We start from the raw sequence: 21,750 nt of genomic DNA on the forward strand, positions 1-21,750 counted from the left end.
GCACATATGTGCCCCTGTTTGTACTTCGGTACCCTTAAATTGCACATACATGCCCCTGATTATACTTTGGTACCCCTGAATTGCACATACGTGCCATGTTTACACTCTGGTAACTTTGAATCGAGTAAAATATGAGTTTTATTTCAATTTTTGTTAAGTTTAATGATATACTATGTTCTTACTAAGCTCTATAAGCTTAATCATTTTTTTTTTTGGATTGTTTTATAGATCGTTGTTGTTGAATTTTGGATGGATCGAACCTTCAGCTCACACTATCCATCGATGTTGGTAGTTCTTGTATCCCTTAGGGTAGTGACATGTATATGTGGCTATGTATGTTGTTTTGGTACAATAGGACAATATACTAAACTAAGTTGTTAAGTACTTTATTAAGATTGTAAATAGGTATCTTTTTGGTACAATTAGTATGGTATGAAATTGAACACTTGTGATTTGTTTTGGCTTGTGAGTGAATTAAGTGCTATGCTAGAAATGGATTAATGTTTACATGTTTTAGTTGTTAATGTTGGATATAATTGTGGTGTCTATGAATGGCACATTGGTTGGTTGTTTTTAGGACATTAAAATGGTATGTCATGTTGAGTTACTTGTGGTCTCAATTGTGGTATGCTTTAAGATGATATTAAGCTAGTTGTGTATGTTTTAAATGTGGTAATGCAAATGTTTAGATAAGTTTATTTGATTGTGATTGAGGTGCCTTATATGACATATTGGTTTAATGGATTTGGTCAATTGAATTGGTCAATTTAAGCATGCTTTGGTATGTTTTTGATGCCTTGGTCATGGGGGTAAATTTCTTGTAGGTACACATTTGGCTTGGTGATGAAAATTGTTTGATTTTGGCTTATTTCATGTCCACACGGCCTAAGACACGAACGTATGTCTCAGCTGAGTGTGACACACGGTCGTGTGTCCCCTGTAAGTTTTAAAGGTATTCAAGTTAGACAGTTATACAGCCTACCACACAGCCTGGCATACGAGCGTGTGAGGCCATTTCGAGTGTTACACAACCTGGCACACAGGCGTGTGGCTTGGTCGTTTGACTCAACTCAAAGAGTTACACAGGCACAGACACGGGTCGGGACACGACCGTGTGTCCCTATTTCGATTGTTACACGACTTGAGTCATGGACGTGTGTCTCAGCCGTGTGAGTCACACGGCCTAGCTACCCGACCGTGTGACCCCTACAGTTCAATTTTTCTAAATTTTTCCTAAACTTTCCAAATGTTTTCAATTTAGTCCTGAATTATTTCTAACGTATTTCTAGGGCCTCGAAGGTTCGGTTAAGGGACAATATGCATGTATATGAATAGATTATGTTATGTTTATATCAATGTTTGAAATGTATGTTTCTTATGTTACATTTATGCAGTAATGCTCTATATCCCTTTTTCAACGACGGATATGGGTTAGGGGTGTTGCTCTCAAGCACCCGTGGTTTCTCGTTCAACAATTGCAATTGTTATTGGCAAGATGTTTCAATTTCTGTCTTGTGCAACAACCAACAACAAGTGATGCTCATATCTTCCATACACCAAAATGCATCATTTTATAGCTTGAATGTCCAAAAAAGATGATAAATATATCTTTTTTCCTTAGATTGTTCAATCTCCATAGTACGCAGGTGCCATTTGCAAATAGATGACGGCACCTTAGACGTGTTGTTTCAATATGGTCAACCATTGCTATAACTCATTATATGATTTATCCCACTCACTATACATTTTATCCATTGCTTTCTGTTTTGAAACCCATGATTTGTAATAAGATACAGTGTAACCATATTTGCTACGTATATATTAGCAATCAAAGCCACCACGAGAATCTTAGGATTTGTTTTCACGTAAGGTAAGATAATGTTAGAGATAAGGTCATAATCCTATTTCAAATGATCTTGTAAAATACCTCAAATAATATAAGTATGTGGACCCACAACCTTATCTTTTTCCTCATTGATGCCATGATTTTTTCAGGAACATCCATTGTCAGGTTTTATGCGCTTCGCCTCATATTTATTCGATCAAGGTTTTTTAACTTGGAAATTAAACCCATTCTTAATGTTGTGCTGATTTATTACAAAAATAATAGCATGTTTGCTAGAAAATTCCATTTCAAATTGCAAATTGTTTAAATTTGTAGAATTCGCATGACCTAATTTTCTATGAGGTAGTTATGGAAATTCTAACATATGTTGAGAATTAATGTCAACATCCAACATGTGTTATGGAGGTTCATACGACCTGAAATCTTCTTAAGTTCCTCTAGCATTGTTTAGAACTTCATTATTAGAACCACTCCCCTCTAGTACAGAAAGAACGACCTCTGGTTCAGAAAGTAATACAACAGAACCATCGGGGTCACACTCCCAAATTAGTTCATCAATAGTTTCATCACTTTGTGCTTCATCTTCATTATCAACCCTAGTTGTTGAATTATCTATTGGATTGGATGTCCCTTCGTTAGTGTAGGGAGTAAAGAACATCATTCGTTTTTGGAAACCCTACATTAAATTCAAAATTACTTATGGAATGTCTTCCCATAAAATTTGACGGCATATCCACATAAGGGTTTAGAGCATAGGACATACAATATCTATGTTGAAATCAAACGCGCTCAAAGAATGTCGTGTTTGAATCTTTACATTCAGGTTACCAACTACCCCCAACAATACACCAAACTTGCAATCGAAGACTACAACAAATGAATGTCTTCCCATTGATGATTATAGCATTCCTTGATACGAGCTTTGCAACAACCCATGAAACCACCGCACAACTGTGTTGTTGGACTTTATGCTTCATGTTCCTGACCAAAAACAAGAACTATATTAACTAGAAATGTTGCTGAACTTGGACCACTTTTGGCTACTATCAAATTGGGCATATAACTCTACTATAATATTCACAGTTGAGTAGTACACATCAATTATTAACTTGACATATGGGCCGCTATTTAGCTCAAATGTATCATATTTTACAGGGTTTATTGATGTTAGGGTATCTATATTTCAAGCTTGAAATTCTCCTCCAGCTCGTACTTGAGACTTTTCTTCTAATTCTTGACAGAATTTAGTTTAGTTTGACGCTCTTATTGAAAGCCAAATCCATAGATCGGGTATATACAAAAATTACCTCAATTTTGGTATCACGAATTTGACCGTCGTAATAAACATTGTCTCTAATTCTTTTACTCATCTTTGGAAACAAAACGTATTTAACACACAATAGAAAAAATAGACACGATAATTTTGTACAAAAAAATGTTTATTATTATTCTGATATCTTGTTACAATATAAATTACTAACACATAAATATGTAGTTCAAAATTTTTGAACCAAATTTTATAAATAAAGTAACAACTACAAATAATTATTTATTTGAACTAAATTAGTCTACTGGGGTGAGTTTCCAAATTATGCTGCAACAATTACGAACTTTGTTCAAGCAAATGAATATAACAACTTCAAATTTTAAACACTCTTTCTCCTCAGCATGCAAATTTTCCCCTCGATATGTATCTTAACTTTGAAAAGCTTCTCTATTTTATAGGAAGACTCTACCACCATAAATGAAACATATTTCAAAATGTTGAAAAAGATTGAGCATGACTACACAAATCAAAAAAATGCTTCTTATTATGTCTGGGATTCCCGACATCCATTTTACAAAAAGAAGTTATCCCGAGATTCTTGGAAATAAAATCATTAAATTTATCTTTTACTTTTTTTTCATATTTCAATCCAACGGTTGTATTTTTTTCATCTAAAGGCTAAATTTCAAAATTTTATGGGACTATCAACATGATGTCCTACAGGGCAAAAGCATGCCCTATAAGACACACTTTCTAAAAAAATATTACTTACAAGGTGCACTTTTACCTTGCAGGACGCCACGTCGACAAAAATGTTCCCAACAAGATACACTTTTACCATACGTCACACATCCAACTAAAAATAATTTATTTCCCTAAATAATATAAAACCCAAGCTAAATCCCTAATTTTATATAAGTTCAAAAAGTATACTTTTACCCTTTTGTCTACAATGGTTATATAAAATTATTTTTAAAGGTATTTTCGAACTTAATCAAATATCAAATATCAAATATCAAATATCAAATATCAAATATCTACTAGTAATCAAATGTCGGATACATAATGAAGCTGCCAGACATCGGATCTTCACAAACACATGTATAACATTACAACCACTGGAAAATTAGCAAAAAGACCATATATAAAAATAGAAAAGAAATGTATAGAATACAATCTAATTGGTCAGGCCTTCAGTGAACTTGACGCCGGTTGCCGGCAACCATGAACGTCCGTTAAGGAACCTCCCAACAGTGAAGGAATTAGCAGTGGCAGCATCTCGGATAATGTGGTAACCAGGCCATTTAACCCGTCCAGATAATGAAGAACCACGGCCATAGTTCCTATACTCACCATACCAAAGTGTGTTCAAGGCGAAGTCCCCATACCACTCAAGCCACCCTCTAGGCTGCACCATACCACCCATGTAAGTATTCATAAAAACTGTCCTCGAATATGGCTTCCATGGCCTTCCTAAGTAAGTCGGTTGGGTGGCTAGAATATAGCTATTCTGAATCGAAAAGCCGGTGTTCTGATTCGGGCTTTTCCGCCCCTGAGCGGTAACCGTCACCTTCTGGAGTGGCAATGGGACTCGAGTGAATATCTTGCAGTTCTGGAGAACAGCTGCTCCATTGCCAAAAATGAAGTCTATGGTGCCATAAATGTTGCATTCTCGATAAAATTGGCGGAGGGAGTGAACGTAGAGGGTATCCTGATACCCTTCGATACTGCAACGAAAGAAAGCCGATTGATCGGAATCCACTCGGAGAGCCACCGCCTGGTGGTTCTCTGGTCCGGCCGTGTTTCGAAACGTTATGTCTCTTGCTATAAATCCCTTTCCAGAAACAGCTGCAAGAATCAAGTTTCAGAGAATTTTATGAAAAGATCAAAAGCGCAAGGAATATTACAAAACTTGGAAACTTTTATATTCCAGAAAAAAGCTTGATGAAGCGTGTGCATTCATAAATGGAATTTCACTTTACAAAAGTAATACTTCATTTAGTCATTCATATAATTAGGCTAATTGAATGCTTAAATTCCATGAAAATTTAATCAGAATTGATAATATTTACCAACAGTGGCAGTTCGAAATGTTGTCCATCCTTGCATGAAATTCCGGTCCGCTGTGACTACAGTTTGTCCAATTCCATCACCGACAAGCATAATATTGGTTTTCTTCTTCTTCATGTCGATGTTCTCCTTGTAAACTCCCCTCTTCACATAAATGACGTACCTCCTATTACTATAACTTGGAGCTTCATTAATGGCATCGGTTATCGTCTGATAACGTCCACTACCATCTAACGACACAACGGCATGAGCATGCATGCGACTTGAATGATTTCGTAGAAGCTCTTGATCACCATCGGTTATCCATTCCGGAAAGTTCGAGCTCGTATACGTGGAAGTGCTATTGCGGGGTGGTCGAAAAGGCAAGGTATGCAATTGAGTGTACATAGCTAAAACATTGCCGATGAGTTGCGTAACTTGTTTCAGGCTGCCTCTGATGAAGCTCTCAAGGTGTCGGTCGGTACCTTCGAAGCCTTCGAGGCAGGTATCTTGGTTACTCAACGCAGCACTTAACCAAGCTTTAAGGTTGCCTTCATATTCAGCACGTGTATCACCATCACGAATCTTTCTCATCTCAGTTAAAGACCAAGCCAATTCGGATACGGAGAAATCAAGGAGTTCCTTGCAATCTTCAATGGCAATTTGTTCACGGTAACTGACAGACAAACCAGTGAACCTTGTCATCGTTTCAATGGCCTGTCTGGCTTCATTCAGCGTGGTCCTTAGTGCAGCATGCAAAACAGAAGATGGGGCGTGAGGCTCCAAGTTTTGAAGGTGAGTTCGAATATTTGAGAGGCATAAATCACGGTCATCAATGCCTTCACAAGCCTGCATGAGCAATGGTTGAGTGTTTAAGTTGGGTTGGACATCAGATAAAACTTGAGATGAAGGTAAGAGCAAGAGAATAATAAGAAAAAAATTGGGAAAGGCCATTGTCTTAGGAGTTGAAGGAGAGAAAGGAAGGGAATTGTGGGTTTTGTTTTTACAGAGAACGTAAATATTTTTATAATGCAAAGAACTAAAGTATTGTTTGCTTTGAAAGAAAGGAAATGAGGTTTGAGTTATGAAAACAACTAGGTTTATGCTTTTCCCCTCACCAAGTTATGCTGTCTTTTAAGATTCTATCTTTATATTTGGTCTTATGTTGTTGCGGTGGGACGTTGGTCGAGGAACAACATATACAAAAATAATGTGTTCTTGATTTCACCTTGAATTATTTTTAATTTAATGGATTAGCATAGCATGCACATTCAACACCCTCTCATTTCTCTCAAAGCAATTTGTTTACAATGCTTTCTATAAATTTATTTTTACTTTAAATCATGCCTTTAAAATTATTAAATGAAATTTGACCCCAGAAGACAAAACAACAAAACTTAAAAGAACGGCTGACGAATAGCAGACATCCTATCACCCAAAAACAACTAATAAAGAAAAATCCAGAAGCAAATTAAATGAGACATGGCTAATATCATTTAAAAAATGTTTTTGAGGAATAACATATCCATTTTAAACCTAGTATAATACAGTAATAATGTTCAAATTAGTTAATATTATGATATTTTAGTAAGAATATAAAAAATAATTTATTATTACTTTTTGTTAATATTTTAATATATGAAATAAAAATTTTAAATATTTCTAAATAATTAATGTTAATTATTTATAAAATTTAATTAAATATTAATACAATTGTATTATTTTAAAATATGTTTTTTTAATTAATGATTCTAACATCTTTTTATTATTTTATTTTAAAATGTAATTTAAGTATATAACCAATATCAGATATTAACATAACATAAAAAAACATAAACCTAACAAATTAAAACATTACATGCATTTGAATTAAAGTTTTAAAGTGAATTTATTAAACTAGAAGTTATAACATCTCTTGTTAATTCCATTTTGATTCACCACCATTATCATCATCATCACATGGCAAAGAAAGGTAACTTGCCTGTAAAACATGAAAAGAATAGAGATCATAACTTGCTTGTGAGTCAAAGCCGCAATTCATAACCTTTTTTGCTACAAGTTAGAAACTATCCAGAGAGGTATGCAATAGAGACAGAGCAATAAATAATTTGTACCACATCATGCAAAAGCAATTTTGGATGCAAGCACATCAATTTTCAGACTTCTATCTCCCAAACCAAGAGGAAATAATGGAGTGATATAGGTTTCGGCAACTAGAAGTTTCAAGAAATGAACTCAACATGGCTATGACGTGTTCCAAAAGTTTCAATCAGATTCAATCTCATCTTATGCCTTGACTGTAGTCTCACCACACCTCTCCCAATCATGGCCTCCAGTAAATATCATCTTGCAGGAAGAAGGACATGTTATTAAGTGCAGTACCAATTAAACAACACATCTGTCTGAATTTGTTTTTACTTTTTAACACCATATACAATTCCTACTTTTTTTGCTCACTAGTCCTCTTACTTTATCTACACATCACTCATGTTGCGCTCCAAGTTAAAATACTTAAAAAGAAAAGAAAAGTTTGCAGTTAGGAGAAGCCATAGGACCAAATCATTCACCTACTTCCTCACTAAAACTGCCTCCCGAGAGAAATAGGTAAATTTGAATGCATAAAATGGATAAACCATCATGAAACAATCCACAAATCGATATGAATATATGATACAAGAAGTTTAAGTAGGAAAATTCTAATGAAATTACGCAAAACAAATTCATACTATAAGTACAAAAGTGTAGTCCACTAAAAATGATTCAGAATGTCAATTGATTTATTCAGAAATTGAGCTAACTCAAACTGTGCAACACAGACTTTTTTAACACAGTCATAGTTTGATAAAAAAAATTAGACAGTGGCAATGAAAATGATACAGGTCTATCATCTTCTATTCATGAACAATCTCTGGTAAAAAATGAACAGTCCTTTTAGATTGGAAGTTCAACAAATATTATGTCACTAATAGCTTTAGCATTCCATCTGAATCATTAAGGTTAATTTGTGCAAAATTTATGCACCTCTCAAAACTGCATCTCATACCTTAAATTCCAATACAATGAAGCTCGAGCCAACTCATGCTACCTCTTAGAGCAGGTGCAACAGATACCAAACATACAAGCAGATTCTTCTCACCATGCATCTTTACAAGATTCAGTAAGCATTGCACCTAAATTGGAGGATATGCAACAGCACTTCTCCAGTCAATCTCATCACTCAATTACCATCCCTAGCACTTGAAACTTTTTTTTTTACTTTATTTTAACTCTAACCAAAACACTTCTTGTACACACTATTATCCATATATATATATAATAGTCAAAATAAGAAACAAAATAGACAATAAAAACAAGTTGCGAGACAAGTGGGTTCACCGTTCAAAGTCGTGTGGATGGCCATATATCCCATCTCAGTTGAAAAAAGATAAAAAATATAAAGGTTGAATAAAAGTAACTCCAATGCCATGGAAAAGAAGAAAAATGGGTGTAGAAGAGAAGAAGCTCCCCGGTGATAGCTTTGGGGTTTTCCCAATTTGTACTTTTCAACTTCCTATTAACAATGGAAACTTAAACCTCACTGGAAAAATAATATGGCTAATATTCACCATTAGTCAGATGATCCCATAAGAAACCAACAAAAATACCTCCAGCGGCACAACACAAAGAAGATAAAAACAGTGATAGTTGTGTTCCGGGTCAAAAACTTGGCAAACACGAGATTTCTCTAAAAGGTACGTCCTGATGGCTGCTCCTGATATTCTTTCATTCTTATCAAACTGAATCTCAACAAATTAAAATGAGAAGATAGGATAAGAGAAGTAGAAAGAAAGAGCGGGAGAGAGCACCCTAACCTTGAAGAAAATGGAAGGAAATAAAAGAGAACCAGAGAGATTCTCTAGAAGAAAAAATGAAGAAGAAATTGGGGCAAAATACCAAAAAAAGTCATTTTTTTTCAAAATTTACCGAAATAGGCCGATTTTTTGATTATTTATCGGAATAGGCCATTTTCCGGGAAATCGCATCCACGTCAACGCGATGTCAGGGTACGTGTCAGGACATCGGGTCCACGTCAGCGTGACCTGCTGACGTGGACACAAATCGCGCCTACGAGGACGCGATTTGCTGACGTGGCATGAACAGTTTATGTTTTTAGCTTGGAAAACTTTGAAAGGCCATAACTTTTGGCTCGGTTGTCCGATTGAGACGATTTTTTTTTATTTCGGATAACTTTTCGAGATCTACGCGCTGACAAACTGCTTAGAGATGAATAGGGACTAATTTGTAAAGTATAATTTGTTAGTTACAAGTATAGGGACTAAAGTGTAATTATTTCAAAATTAGCATGAAATTTTTGTATTTAAGAATATTTGAATGTTATGGAAGGATGAAATTGAATTTGAATTGAAAAACAAAGCTTAGATTTGAAAATATGACTATTTAGGTTTTAGGGACTAAATTGAATAAAATGGAAAATTTTAGGGAACTTCTCAAAAGTGGAATGAGCTGACTTATACTATAACAGGATGATATAAGACAATTCTATAAAAAAGATCCGGTGTTTACTTCAAATAAATAAGGAAAATAATGATTTGAATGTTTCAAAATTCAATTTTAAATCGGAAAATCAAAATTTAGGGGCAAAAAAGGATTTTTTTGATGAAAACCATGGCAAACCACCTTTGGCTGTTTGTCAACGCGTAGATCTCGAAAAGTTATTCAAAATCAAAAAAAAATCGTCTCAATCGGACAACCGAGCTAAAAGTTATGGCCTTTCAAAATTTTCCAAGCTAAAAACATAAACTGTTCATGCCACGTCAGTAAATCGCGTCCTAATAGGCGCGATTTGTGTCCACGTCAGCAGGTCGCGCTGACGTGGACGCGATGTCTTGACACGTACCCTGACATCGTGCTGATGTGGACGCGATTTATGAGAAAATGGCTCATTCCAGTAAATAATCAAAAAATCGACTCATTTCGATAAATTTTAAAAAAAAAAAGAGCTTTTTTGGTATTTTTCCCAAGAAATTATCCCTATACCGTGACAAAATTGAGGATAAAAAAGTAATTAGTCAGCCAAAAGCACTTTTGGCTTAGAAAAAGCTATTTCTACAGAGGAAAAGCACGTTTTAAAAGTTAAAAAAAAAACTTTGAAATGGTGTTTGTTTACAGTCCTTTAAAGCCAAAAGTGTTTTCCGAGTGAAAAGCACTTTTTGGAAGCACAGCTAAACAGGGCGTAAGATTGTTCTTCTCCCCATAGATCCTTCCTCCACAAGACGTTGTTCAGTTAGGTTCCCATAGCCCACTCCACCTCCATCCATCAAAGAGCATAAACGGGAACATTTCTTACCAGGTGAGTCTGATCTCTTCTTTTTAACGCCTCTATTGCCAACAAATGAGCTAATTGATTCGCCAATCTATGTGCATGTCTGAAAATGATACTCCGATATCTGGTTTTATCCCTCTAAATAGCTCTGATGTATGCTCCGATTTCTGATTTATCAACTAGATCTATCTGACATTGAATCTCCTTCTATTGTCACCACTGTCAAACCCATGTCCACCTCTGCTCGTACTGCCATCAAACATGTGAGGGCTTCTGCTACAAAAGCCGACCCAACCCCCGTGTGCAGTACTATCTTCGAGAACAAGACCTTCCCCACAGCGTCTCTCGTTACAATCTCTATAGCTGACAGTCATACGCGGCATCGAAAATTACCTTAGAACCCACCCTAATTGGCGGCTTCCATTCCTCTTGTACTCGCAAAAAGGTACGAGTCTTTGCCTCAATCCTATCTAACTCTTGTATATATATTGAAATGAAAATTGCTATCTCACTGCTTGATTGAACCATCATTTCATGAACTCTTTTATTTCTGTCAAACCACAGGGCCCATAGAGCGTAGCAAAACAATCACATTTGCACTACGTTTGGTTGGATGGAATTGCTATTCCATTCCGCCCTAATTCCGTGCGCTACAGTAAATCAGTTGTTTGGTTCACCATTTAGGTGATTCCACGGAATTGCTATTACAGTCTCATTCCCTCAGCTCACCGTTTAGGTATTCAGGGGTTGGGGGTCTGAATACCTATTCAACACCACACCGTTTAGGTTTTTAGACCAAAATAGCCTGCCTCTCTTCTTCCCAAAATTCTCTCCAGATTTCTTCCTCCCCAAATCAAGCATCCATTCGCCCTTCATCTTCATCTCCCCAAATATTGTAAAGGGTACGTTTTCTTTTTCTTTTTTTTCCTGATTCATTTTAGTTAAAGTTCTTTCACCTCTTTTCAACTTTTCTTTTCCCCTTTCAATCCTAAGTTCGATTGAGACTTTTTCTACTCAATCTTCTTTAATTTCTTTTTTTTCTATTATGTGTTTCTCAGGCTGCTGGCAAGTCGGCACCGACAACTAGAGGTATGAAGAAGCATCACCGATATCGCCCTGGAACTGTAGCTCTGCGGTTAGACATCAAATCACGTTTTCTTATTCTTGTTTACAGGAAGTGAACTTATGATGTTTCCATTGGATGCAGTGAAATCCAGAAGTACCAGAAAAGTACTGAACTCCTCATTAGGAAACTGCCTTTCTAAAGGCTCGTTCGTGAAATTGCCCAAGACTTTAAGGTAATACCATTAAATTCCAAGTTAATTTTACCAGAAAAGTACTGGTAAGTTAATTTTGCCTTAGCACACCATTGCTGCTTTACGTTTTCTTATTCTTGTTTACCTTAGCACACCCTTAGCAAGGTTTTTGTAAATTTGATTTAGGGGTTTTTTTAAGGTTACTGTTTTGGCCAAGACTTTGTTACTGTAAATTTCATTTTTAGGGTTGATAATTAGGTCATTTCTTATTTCTTTTATTTGTTAAAGATATGAATATATGTAAGTGTGTGCCTATCTATCAATGGTGATTAAAATTATATTGGAATATAATTATAAATGGAATGCAAAGTAACAAAATTAGTGGCAAATGAGATCTAAGAGCTAGGACTCAAACCAGATATCAATTTTCTTTTTTGGGTAAATTGTAACTTTTCCTTATCAACAACTATTTCATAAAGACCAAAACATGCAGAATGTTTAGGTTTGTACTCTGTTGTTTGGGCTTCTTTTCTAGGATTGCATCCTTATTTGATATAAATCACTTGAAACTATTTATGCCTTTGATACATAAACAGCTTATTGGCTTCATATCCAGGGTAGAGTTTGTGATTCCAACTTTGGGTCTGCATATGGCTGTCAATGCATGTGCAGCAGCAGCAATTGCAACTTCTATGGGTGTCCTCTTTCTCAAGTTGGAAGATCCTTATCTCGATACATTCCTGTTAGTATGAGGTCTAAGTTTGTTGTAGCTAAAAGTGGCATCAAGATAGTGAATGACACTTTCAATGCCAATCCCATTAGCACCAAACCCGGCATCAACACGTTGAAAAACATCGATTGTGATGGAAAAAGAGTTGCTATTCTTGGGGACATGTTTGAACTAGGTACTCATGAGATAGAGTATCATGAGGATGTATTAAACTATTGTATTGATGTAGTTGCCATTGCTGGGCAGAGGTTTCATTTAGCAGCTGATAATATGAATTTAATGAAGAAGATGAAGGTTGTACATGCTATTGAAACAGAAAATCTTATTCCTAAAATCTTGAACTGTTTGAATATGAATGATGTAGTCCTCGTGAAGGGTGGGTGTCAGATGCAAATGGTGAAAGTTGTGGATGCAATTAAGGCAATGCCGAGATTCACTCAACCTTCATGTTCGGGTTCGGAGAATCGAAGGCAAGAACAAGGATGACAAATCTGATAAAAACAACTGATCAGGACTCGAACTCTTAAAACAGACATTACCATGTCTTTTGTGTTTATAATATTTGAATGGTATAATGACATGATAGAATGTCATTACAATGTTGTAACTTTTTTATGTTGTAAAATTTTATAACATATGGATTATGACATATAAACTAATGAAATCATTTAACTTTTTGTTAATATATGAATATTATATTTGGAAGTGAAATATAATTCTCAAGTTATTTATTACTTCTAATATTTTTTTATTGTAGAATAATTAAATTATTTGTTTTACTAATTATATTTTAGCACATTAAATATGTATTGCAGTTTAAAAATAATAAAGTAGATTATATATTATTTTTATAGTATTATATATTATGATTTTCGTAAATTCATATAAAAATAGTTATATTAAAAATTTTATTAAATTATATATTATTTTATTAAATTATATTTAATAATAATTATGTTAAAATATAATTAAATTATTTATTATTTTTATTAATGATCTTATTAAAATTTAATAACAATAACAATAATTATCTACCTAAAAAAATCTGCTAAGGGTATTCTAGTCATTTTAGTTTTTTTCCTTATGCTATTGCAACAGCATTCCATTCAACCAAACATAAAAATACTATTACAGTTCTATTCTATTCCATTCAACCAAACAATTGAATTACTTATTATAACTCTATTGCATTACAGCGAACCAAAAGTGCCCTTGGGGTACGGAGCTTCCCTCAAAGAACCTAGGTAACCCATTTAGAACAACCTAAATCCAATCTGGACAACACAATCAAAATTTAACGTCTTCCATACTTCAATCGATACAGGACAATCCCGAAGAGCATGTCGTACAATCTCAACAACCATACCACATCTAAGACAAGCGCTATTATTTACCCGTCTCTTAAAATACAAAATAGCAAACGTAGAGGTAAAATTCAACAAGATTCTCCACACAGCGATTTTTATTTTCGAAGGCAATTTCAAATTCCACAAATAATCAATAACAATTTTAATTTAATTAATAAAATACAAACAATATTATTTAAAAATAATACAAGTACTTGTGAGTTGGATTAGGTTCAGGTCGAGCCTAAGCATAAATATTAACACTCTAAGCTTAGCTTTATTTAAAATATGTTTAACCTGTCTATATTTAACTTAAGTCCATTTTTGATTAACTCATATTTTTTAAAAAATTAAAAATTTATATTTATATTATTTATAATTTAATATTTAATAATTATATTTTTTATTTATTAAAATTTTATATATAATTAGTTGAACATTTGTTTTAAAGTTTATGTTATATAGATTTCATTTTTGTAGTATAAATTAAATAATATATAAAAATAACATAATATACAAAATTACAAACTTCAAAATGGATTGGATTAAACTCAAGTTTAAACTCGGCTCATATTTTAAACGGGTTTGATTCTTTTGACTAAGCTTATTTTTCGGGCATAAAATTTTTGTACAGACTAAAGCTTTCGAACTTAAATAACATGACTATGAGTAAGAAATGATCTAAATCTACATACTTAAATAGAAAAAATTGAGTCAAACTATACTCTTTTATAATCTAAATTACTAGAATTGTATTACGATTTCTAGTTTGCCACTTCCAGCTCTTCAACAGTTGATTGATTGAAAGTAAAGAGAAATGTAACATTAATAAGGAATCAAAGGGTTGTTTAAGAGTATTTTTGTTGGGATGAAAGTGTAGGTGTAGTTGGGGTTTTGGGTTGGTTGTAAGTTTTCTCCAATCCCACAGAGTTCAAATCTAGTTGTGAGGGGATGCCTCTATTGGTTTGTTTTAGTTTTAGTCTCCATGCTTTACTTATCTGAAAAGTTGACGTATCTTACACTACTGCAACACTGGGTGCCACTACTTTCATAAACCCGTTTTTGCTGAATATGACCACTACTTTCTCCCAGCAATTTCTTAATTATATAACATATGACACATTGGTTTAAAGGATATCATTTTTCGAATAAATTAAAATCATACACATTTTTCTTTTGCTTTCTTTAATGCTTCAATTCTTTACATTTTTTTCTTGCGTCACTTAAACCTGTACATGGGCCAGACGGCTCAGCCCGGCCCGATAACCCACCCAAAATATAAAAGAATTCAAATAAAAATATAAGCTCAAAATATAAATTTAGACAAAAAAATAAGACCCATTTAAAAAACAAACCGGACATCAAACACCACTTTTTTTAGCTCAAGCCCGACCCAACCCAAATATAATAAATATTTTTTTTTATTTTTTATTTTTTAAATATTTTTATTTTTATTTTTTATTTTTAAAATAATTTTTTAATGTTTATTAAAAATAGACTGAGCCGAGCTCGGCTTCTCAAGCCAATCCTAGACAAAATTTCAAACCCATATTTCAAGCTAGGCTGAGCCCAAACTTAAAAGGCAGGCCAAAAAATTTTCTCGGGCCCGGCCCATAGACTGGTCTAGCGTCACTGTCCTTATCTTTCTGAAATATAACCCTAATCGCGGCCCAAAGCCACCACCTCAGTTTGCCGCCCCAAAATCTCCTCGTTATATCCGATAGCGTTATTTCTTTTTAAGCTTCACTAGTATAAAAAGATAGTGCAAAAACTTGCAAGTTACAACCGACCAATTAGAATGTATAATCGAAAAAAGAATCAAATTATTAAAAAAAACCATATAAAACTCCCACAGATCCACAAATTCCAATTGCAAAGATAAAAGTCTCAACCAAAACTTCCCAAAATTCCGTGTAATTTTATAAAGATAATTTATTATTAAATAACATATTAAACATTTAAGCATTATACTCCTAGAAAATTAAGCAATCTTTATTCGAACACTACATGCACGCCTTTCTTCAAATGTATGACAATAAAACCATATATAAAACACAATTCAGATGCTTACGGGAAGACCTAAAATTTGGCTCCAGAAAACTTGGTTTGCTTCAAAATAGATAAAGAAAGCCATGACAACAGTTAATGAGCTTGCAAATAAAATAAAAACCCTTCCGAACAGAAAACTTCCAAAAAGAAGAGAGAAATTTTAGTTCCCTCAGATCAGAATGAATCCAAAAGATATTTTAATCACTGGATTATCAGCATTAGCATGGTTTAAAAGTTATCATAGGGAATATTTTTAACACCAACACACACATAAATTTTAAAAATGAAAAATAGAGGAAATTTTCAAACTAAAAAAGAGGGCTCAGATAAATGTTGGATTATGATTCAATTCCCAGACCTTTCCAAAAGGTCTCATAGAGCTGGGATTAGACATTCATCATCATCGACGACATATAGATAAAACAAATTGGGTAAACAAAAGGCAAAATAAACAATCAAAAACAAATTTTTTTTCCTCTTTGAAGAAAATTCATAACACCAGAAAAATAGATAGAAGAGATGAACAAGAGAAGGCGGCGTCTATCGGTTGAGAGAGCCAGATATTTAAAGGGGAAGAAATGAGAAGGTATAGGGTTTAAGTTTAGGTATTATGACAAATTTAACCTTTTACCTCTTCTATCAATAGAATAGATGAACAGGAGAAGGCGGCGGACAACGGTTAAGATAGCCAGATATTTAAAGGGAAAGAAATGAGAAGGTATAGGGTTTAATATTAGGTGTAATGACAATTTTAACCTTTAATTTTTACATTTTTTATTAACTTGGTATTTAATTTTTTAGTTGATTTTGGTTCTCAATTTTTTTAAAGAAAAGTTAAATTTGACCATCAATTTTTCAAAAACAGTCAAAATATTTTTAATGAAAATGTTGACAAACGTTAAATTTTTAAATATGACCGCTCGTATAATAAGTTAAGTGTACTTAACATTTTTCTTAAATTTATAAATTTTTAAATTTTTAAAATTATTTTTTGATATGTATATAAGAAAAATAGTATTATGTTAATATATTACACATGTATTGTCACACTAACATCGTTAAAAATTTTAGTTAAAATTTTTATTAAAAACTAGTTTAACTTCTTGTAAAAAGTAACGGTTAAATTTAGTTCAAAAAATAATAAAATCGAAATTCTAAAAAAATTAAATCTTTTTATTTTAATGATAGTTGTAGCCAAGTATTGGAGTCCCAAAGGCTAAAATGATTTTTGAGTAAATAAAGGGGCCCAATAGCCCGGGTTTATATTCTGTTTTATGGGAGATAGAGTTTATAAATGGTAGATTTGATCATGGGTCGGGTCATTTAATTCGGCCTAAAGGTCCGTTCGAAAAGTGGGAGAGTTTGGGCAAAAGATTAGATTCGAAAGATAAGTTTGGATAAAGAAATGAGGCCCGTTTTTAAAACGGGTTAGACATTGGGTACAATTTTTTTTTCTCGGGCTCGACCCGGATTTGTAATACTGATTTTGTAATATTATTTTTAATTTACATACTAATTTTTAATATGTTGATGGGTTGATTTATAGATATTGATTTTTTAATATAATTTTTGTAATTATTATAAATGAAGTTTTAAATAAAGATTAATATTAATGTTTTAAAATTTTTTATTAAAATAAAGTATAAAACTACTTAAATTTAATATAGAAAATATAATTATTTGTAATTTGTTTAAAATACTGATTATATAGATTTTTAATTGAAGACAAATTTATAAATAAAAATAAAATCTAAAAGATTGAAACGAAAAACATTGAGATTTTTTAAACTGTTTGAGATTCCTTTTAATATTTTACCATAAAGAAACTAATTAAATGTGGTCTGAAACAGCATTAGTTAAAATAAGGGCCAGAACCAGAGGAGTCATATGGCAAATCAAACCCCATCCATTTTCAAGCCTGAAACAGCAGAAAACCCGAATCCTGGATTTCCATGGGCACGAGGGCTGCGAATATCACCCACCTCTTCCCCTAAAAACATCCTGCGGCATGTTGATCGTAGCAAAAACATGTTCCATGAAATTAAATTTTCTTTTAATGTTAAATCAGTATTGTAACTGAAACAAACAGTAATCAACTAAAATGGATGATATATTACATGAATAACGCACAAGTTGGTTAGAAAGAAAGAAAGAAAGAAAGACTCCTTATGAACAGCATTCCTCGACGTTATTGCTGTCACATATGATTGGCGGTTGTCTGTTGCTTTGGCCTAAGCTCAATCCCCTCCACAACAAGCCCTCCTTTAAGGTGCGTTCCTGTGACTTCCTTTAGTGACATCTTTACTTCTAAATTATCACCTCCATTATTATAAAAACTTCCCAGTTCAATCTCAATCCATCCATCTTCACGTTTGCAAGCAACCCTTTCTTCCATTATCCCTCTAAAGGCCATTGATCTTAGAACTAATTCCATCCGGTTCGAATACCAGAGTGTTTCTAAACATTGTTTCTTACTTTCGTATTGCCGTAGATAAACATTCCCTTCTGATTTCACATTTCCAATTTCCACTGTAACTTTTGATGGCAAAAAATCTAACCCATATGCACGATCCACAAATTTCACAATAACATAACACTCGTAGGTTGTTTTTGGAGACAGCATACCAGAATTGATCTTGCCTTGGATTTCCAACCACCATATGGTTCGAAGTTCTACTGCTTCGACAAACCTGGGAATGAGAAAGTAGTTTAAACAGTTGGTACAATGAAAGGGAGAGGTTTAAGATAAAAGAAATTGAATAAATGTGAGAGACCTTGATGTTGGGAAAGGTTTCCAGGACCAGAAGAGAGGGTTGTCGGCCCATGCTATGTTCAACTCCCTTGCACTCAACATATATTGTTTTTTACCTGTTGTCTTCTCTAATGAAAACGTCTGTCAAATATTGCAAAATTATATCTCTCTCATGGATTGCCAAGTTTTCATGGTGTTATAGAGCAATAGCCATCCAAGTTGAGAAATCATGGATCTCTCATTTGACCTGGTTATTGGAAGGGGGGCAGTTTACCAGGGTCATGTTTTGCATCCACAGGCGGGTGGAACAAATATGAATTTTTACATTGAAGAACTCATATTTGATCCACCACCTGTCAACAGAAAAACAACCTTGGTCAAACTGTTTTTGTTTTGTTTTTTACATTAATTCCTCCAAACTCAGAATTTATGAATTAAAAAGCAGATTGCATATTTGCATTTGCTGACACCTGCTTTCTATGGATCAATGATAGCCCTCCATTGATACATGAATGAATGGTGTGGGCAGACATATAGTAAGCCTTCATATACTTTTTCAGAAGGTGGTAAATAGTTTTAAATTTTTTGTTCTTAATAAAGTAACTACTGTAGTAAACTAGTGAATAATGTCGCAGTAACTTGTTAGTTTTGAAAAAAGAAAAAAACCCTGAAATTAAAATTGCTTTACCTTAAGGCCTCCATCAATTAGATGTGGGTTACATAACCTGAAGAACAAGTGTTTTTTGGAGGAGAAAATTAAAGGATGGCGTAGCCTGGTGAGAATTTGTTGATAATCTGGTGGCAGGAATTTTTCCCAAACATTGTCGGAATTAGCTGAAATCCGAATGGAGGAAGAAACAAGCGAGATTCGACAGGCATCAATGGGAGATGTGAGGGAAAGAATATGTGCAAAGCAGTCATCAGGTAAAAGATCTAAATTCATGATTCAAAAGCAAGAAGGTAGGTATGAGATTTGAGGGGATGGATGTTTGTATATATGCGATATAGTGAACAACTGAAATGTATCGTTAATATGACAACATATTCTTTGCTGGAGTTTGCTTTACATGACGACATGACCACAACATATGAGCACATCATGTAATACAATATTGTAGGATATCGGCCATCTAATATTGGAATTTGAAATGACCCCAAATTCATCACAATTGGAGAAAAAGTTGAACATATAAAATAAAATAAAAGTATTAGTTAATTTTTACATTATTAAATAATAATTAAGGTGGAGTCGGTTGGAATTGTACAAGATATTGTCCAAATCGAGATGAATGGTAGGATATTGGTCTGGTCCTTTTCTAGATTGTTCAATCAAAATTTCTTTGTCTTTGACATCCAAGTGGAGAGACAAAAACTTCACTCCCATCCCAGTAACTTTCTTTAATTCTAAGATAGTTCATTGTCTCCATCTCCAAAAATGTGTGTGAAAAGTGAATTTGGGGGTAACCTTTGGGAACAACCCAACCCAAACTTCTTCCACAAATACGTGGGTACTAGTATTAAAGGTAAGTTTATATGAATAGTGCATTTATATGTGGTTAATGTAAAAATAGTAACAGCAGTAACATTAAATACTGTAGCAACACTATAGCGTAAAACAAAAAATAAACTAAATGTATCACACCATTTCTTACCGTCTATCCAAATTCACCCTAGATAATTTAAATTTAGTTATGACTCAACCATTTCAACGGTTTGCATTTTGTTGGACTTTTATGTAGAAATTAATGTTGTGATAATTGTTACAACAGAACTTTGAAGCAAAATATAATAAAAGAATTAAAGTGTAAAATGGGATTAAGATTATTTAAGCAGTTCGAAAAGTAATTTTTTCACTTCAAAGTTTTAATTTAAGAATGAATCTATTATTATTATTTTTTAAAATACAACTAATGATTAAAGCCCTAGTCAATGGCAGATTTTGATACTAAATTTTGGGAGACTAGTAAAACATTTAAAAATCTTAAGACTTTAATGAGAATTTAAAAAAAATTAGGGTTTAATTGAATTTTTTTTGTAATATTAATGAGAATTAAAATTTTTAAAAAATTTCAAAAAAAGAAATCAAAATTTTGTATACCAAGACCCTTAAGAGAATCCACCTTTGGCTCTAACTAGCTTATAACTAGACCTATCCATGGGTTGGACCATTCGGCTCGGCCTGAAGGTCCGCTCGAAAAGTGAGAGGGTTTGGGTAAAAATATAGGCCTGAAAAATGAGATTCAACAAAAAATAAGGCACGTTTAGAATACGGATCAGGCCTCGGGCAAGGCTTTTTTGGCCTAGCTCGAATATGCAAAAAAAAAATTGATGTTTTTTTTATTGCTTTCTTGTTTTTTTATTGTTTTGTTGCTATTTTCTTGTTTTTTTCACTATTTTGTTACTATTTTGTTGTTATTGTTTGGATATTGTATAACTCTTATTTTATTGTTAATTTTGTTACTATTTTAGAGGCATTTGTTTGTTATGTTGCACCTATTTTAGTGTTATTTAAGTATACATATTGTTTTTTTAATTTTTTGGGAAACATTTATTCTAATATTTTTAGTATTTTTGACGTATTATATTTTTAAAAAATTATATAAAAAAATTAATACGGCCGATTCGGGCCCGGTTTTAATATTTTTATCCGGGCTGGGCTTAGACAAAATTTTAGACTCATTTTTCAGACCAAACCAAACCCGAACCTAACAAACGGATCTAAAATTTTATTTGAACCCAACCCATGAACACCTCTACTTATAACACGAATACAAAAGTAACCTCACTAGGATACAATTGCTTGCACCAACTTTACCTAGATAACTTACAAGTGAATGAAAACTCTCCACTAAAGCTTAAGGTATAAAAAGTGAAACTACCCTAAAAATGTTCTCAAAAGGAATTGAATAAAGCTCTTAAAAACCATTGCTAAGTATAAGTCCACCGCAGTACATGTGACATTTAAACTTAGATAATATCATCCTATTAGCTTGTATTTTAAACTTGGTTAATTAATATTTCTTTCACTCAATTATTATTTTAGTATCTATAATTTTTTTTGTATTATTTTGATATTTAAAATTCTCAATCATGTATCACTTTATCCTACCTGCTAACGCCATTAAAAAAAGA

At 33.3% G+C, this 21,750-nt stretch overlaps 3 protein-coding genes and 2 non-coding genes across 5 annotated transcripts; 1 reads left to right on the plus strand and 4 right to left on the minus strand.

Annotated features, from left to right (window-relative positions):
• Positions 1 to 4,128: 4,128 nt before the first annotated feature.
• On the minus strand, positions 4,129 to 6,191 carry LOC107918890 (putative pectinesterase/pectinesterase inhibitor 22). Its single transcript, XM_016848468.2, has 2 exons — positions 5,186 to 6,191; positions 4,129 to 4,961 (listed from the first exon to the last, which is right to left on the minus strand). Exons 1-2 carry the CDS (start codon positions 6,114 to 6,116, stop codon positions 4,291 to 4,293), a joined length of 1,602 nt encoding a protein of 533 aa, XP_016703957.1. The 5' UTR covers positions 6,117 to 6,191; the 3' UTR covers positions 4,129 to 4,290.
• Positions 6,192 to 10,584: 4,393 nt separating this feature from the next.
• On the plus strand, positions 10,585 to 13,154 carry LOC107920461 (uncharacterized). The gene is made up of 4 exons (XM_041108621.1): positions 10,585 to 10,638; positions 11,544 to 11,574; positions 11,660 to 11,783; positions 12,358 to 13,154. The coding sequence occupies exons 1-4, from the start codon at positions 10,585 to 10,587 to the stop codon at positions 12,491 to 12,493; spliced, it is 345 nt and encodes a 114-aa protein (XP_040964555.1). The 3' UTR covers positions 12,494 to 13,154.
• A 2,874-nt stretch (positions 13,155 to 16,028) lies between these two features.
• Positions 16,029 to 16,115, minus strand: LOC121226057 (small nucleolar RNA snoR53Y). The gene has a single exon (XR_005923953.1). It is a non-coding gene; the product is annotated as a small nucleolar RNA snoR53Y (small nucleolar RNA).
• A 65-nt stretch (positions 16,116 to 16,180) lies between these two features.
• Positions 16,181 to 16,278, minus strand: LOC121226047 (small nucleolar RNA snoR69Y). Its single transcript, XR_005923944.1, has one exon. It is a non-coding gene; the product is annotated as a small nucleolar RNA snoR69Y (small nucleolar RNA).
• Positions 16,279 to 17,897: 1,619 nt separating this feature from the next.
• LOC107918945 (F-box protein PP2-B15) lies at positions 17,898 to 19,680 on the minus strand. The gene is made up of 3 exons (XM_016848502.2): positions 19,307 to 19,680; positions 18,641 to 18,759; positions 17,898 to 18,556 (listed from the first exon to the last, which is right to left on the minus strand). Exons 1-3 carry the CDS (start codon positions 19,559 to 19,561, stop codon positions 18,064 to 18,066), a joined length of 867 nt encoding a protein of 288 aa, XP_016703991.2. The 5' UTR covers positions 19,562 to 19,680; the 3' UTR covers positions 17,898 to 18,063.
• Between the last annotated feature and the right edge of the window lie 2,070 nt (positions 19,681 to 21,750).

This window comes from Gossypium hirsutum, chromosome D13 (genome assembly GCF_007990345.1).
Source record: "Gossypium hirsutum isolate 1008001.06 chromosome D13, Gossypium_hirsutum_v2.1, whole genome shotgun sequence".
In the NCBI taxonomy this organism is placed as follows: Eukaryota; Viridiplantae; Streptophyta; class Magnoliopsida; order Malvales; family Malvaceae; genus Gossypium; species Gossypium hirsutum.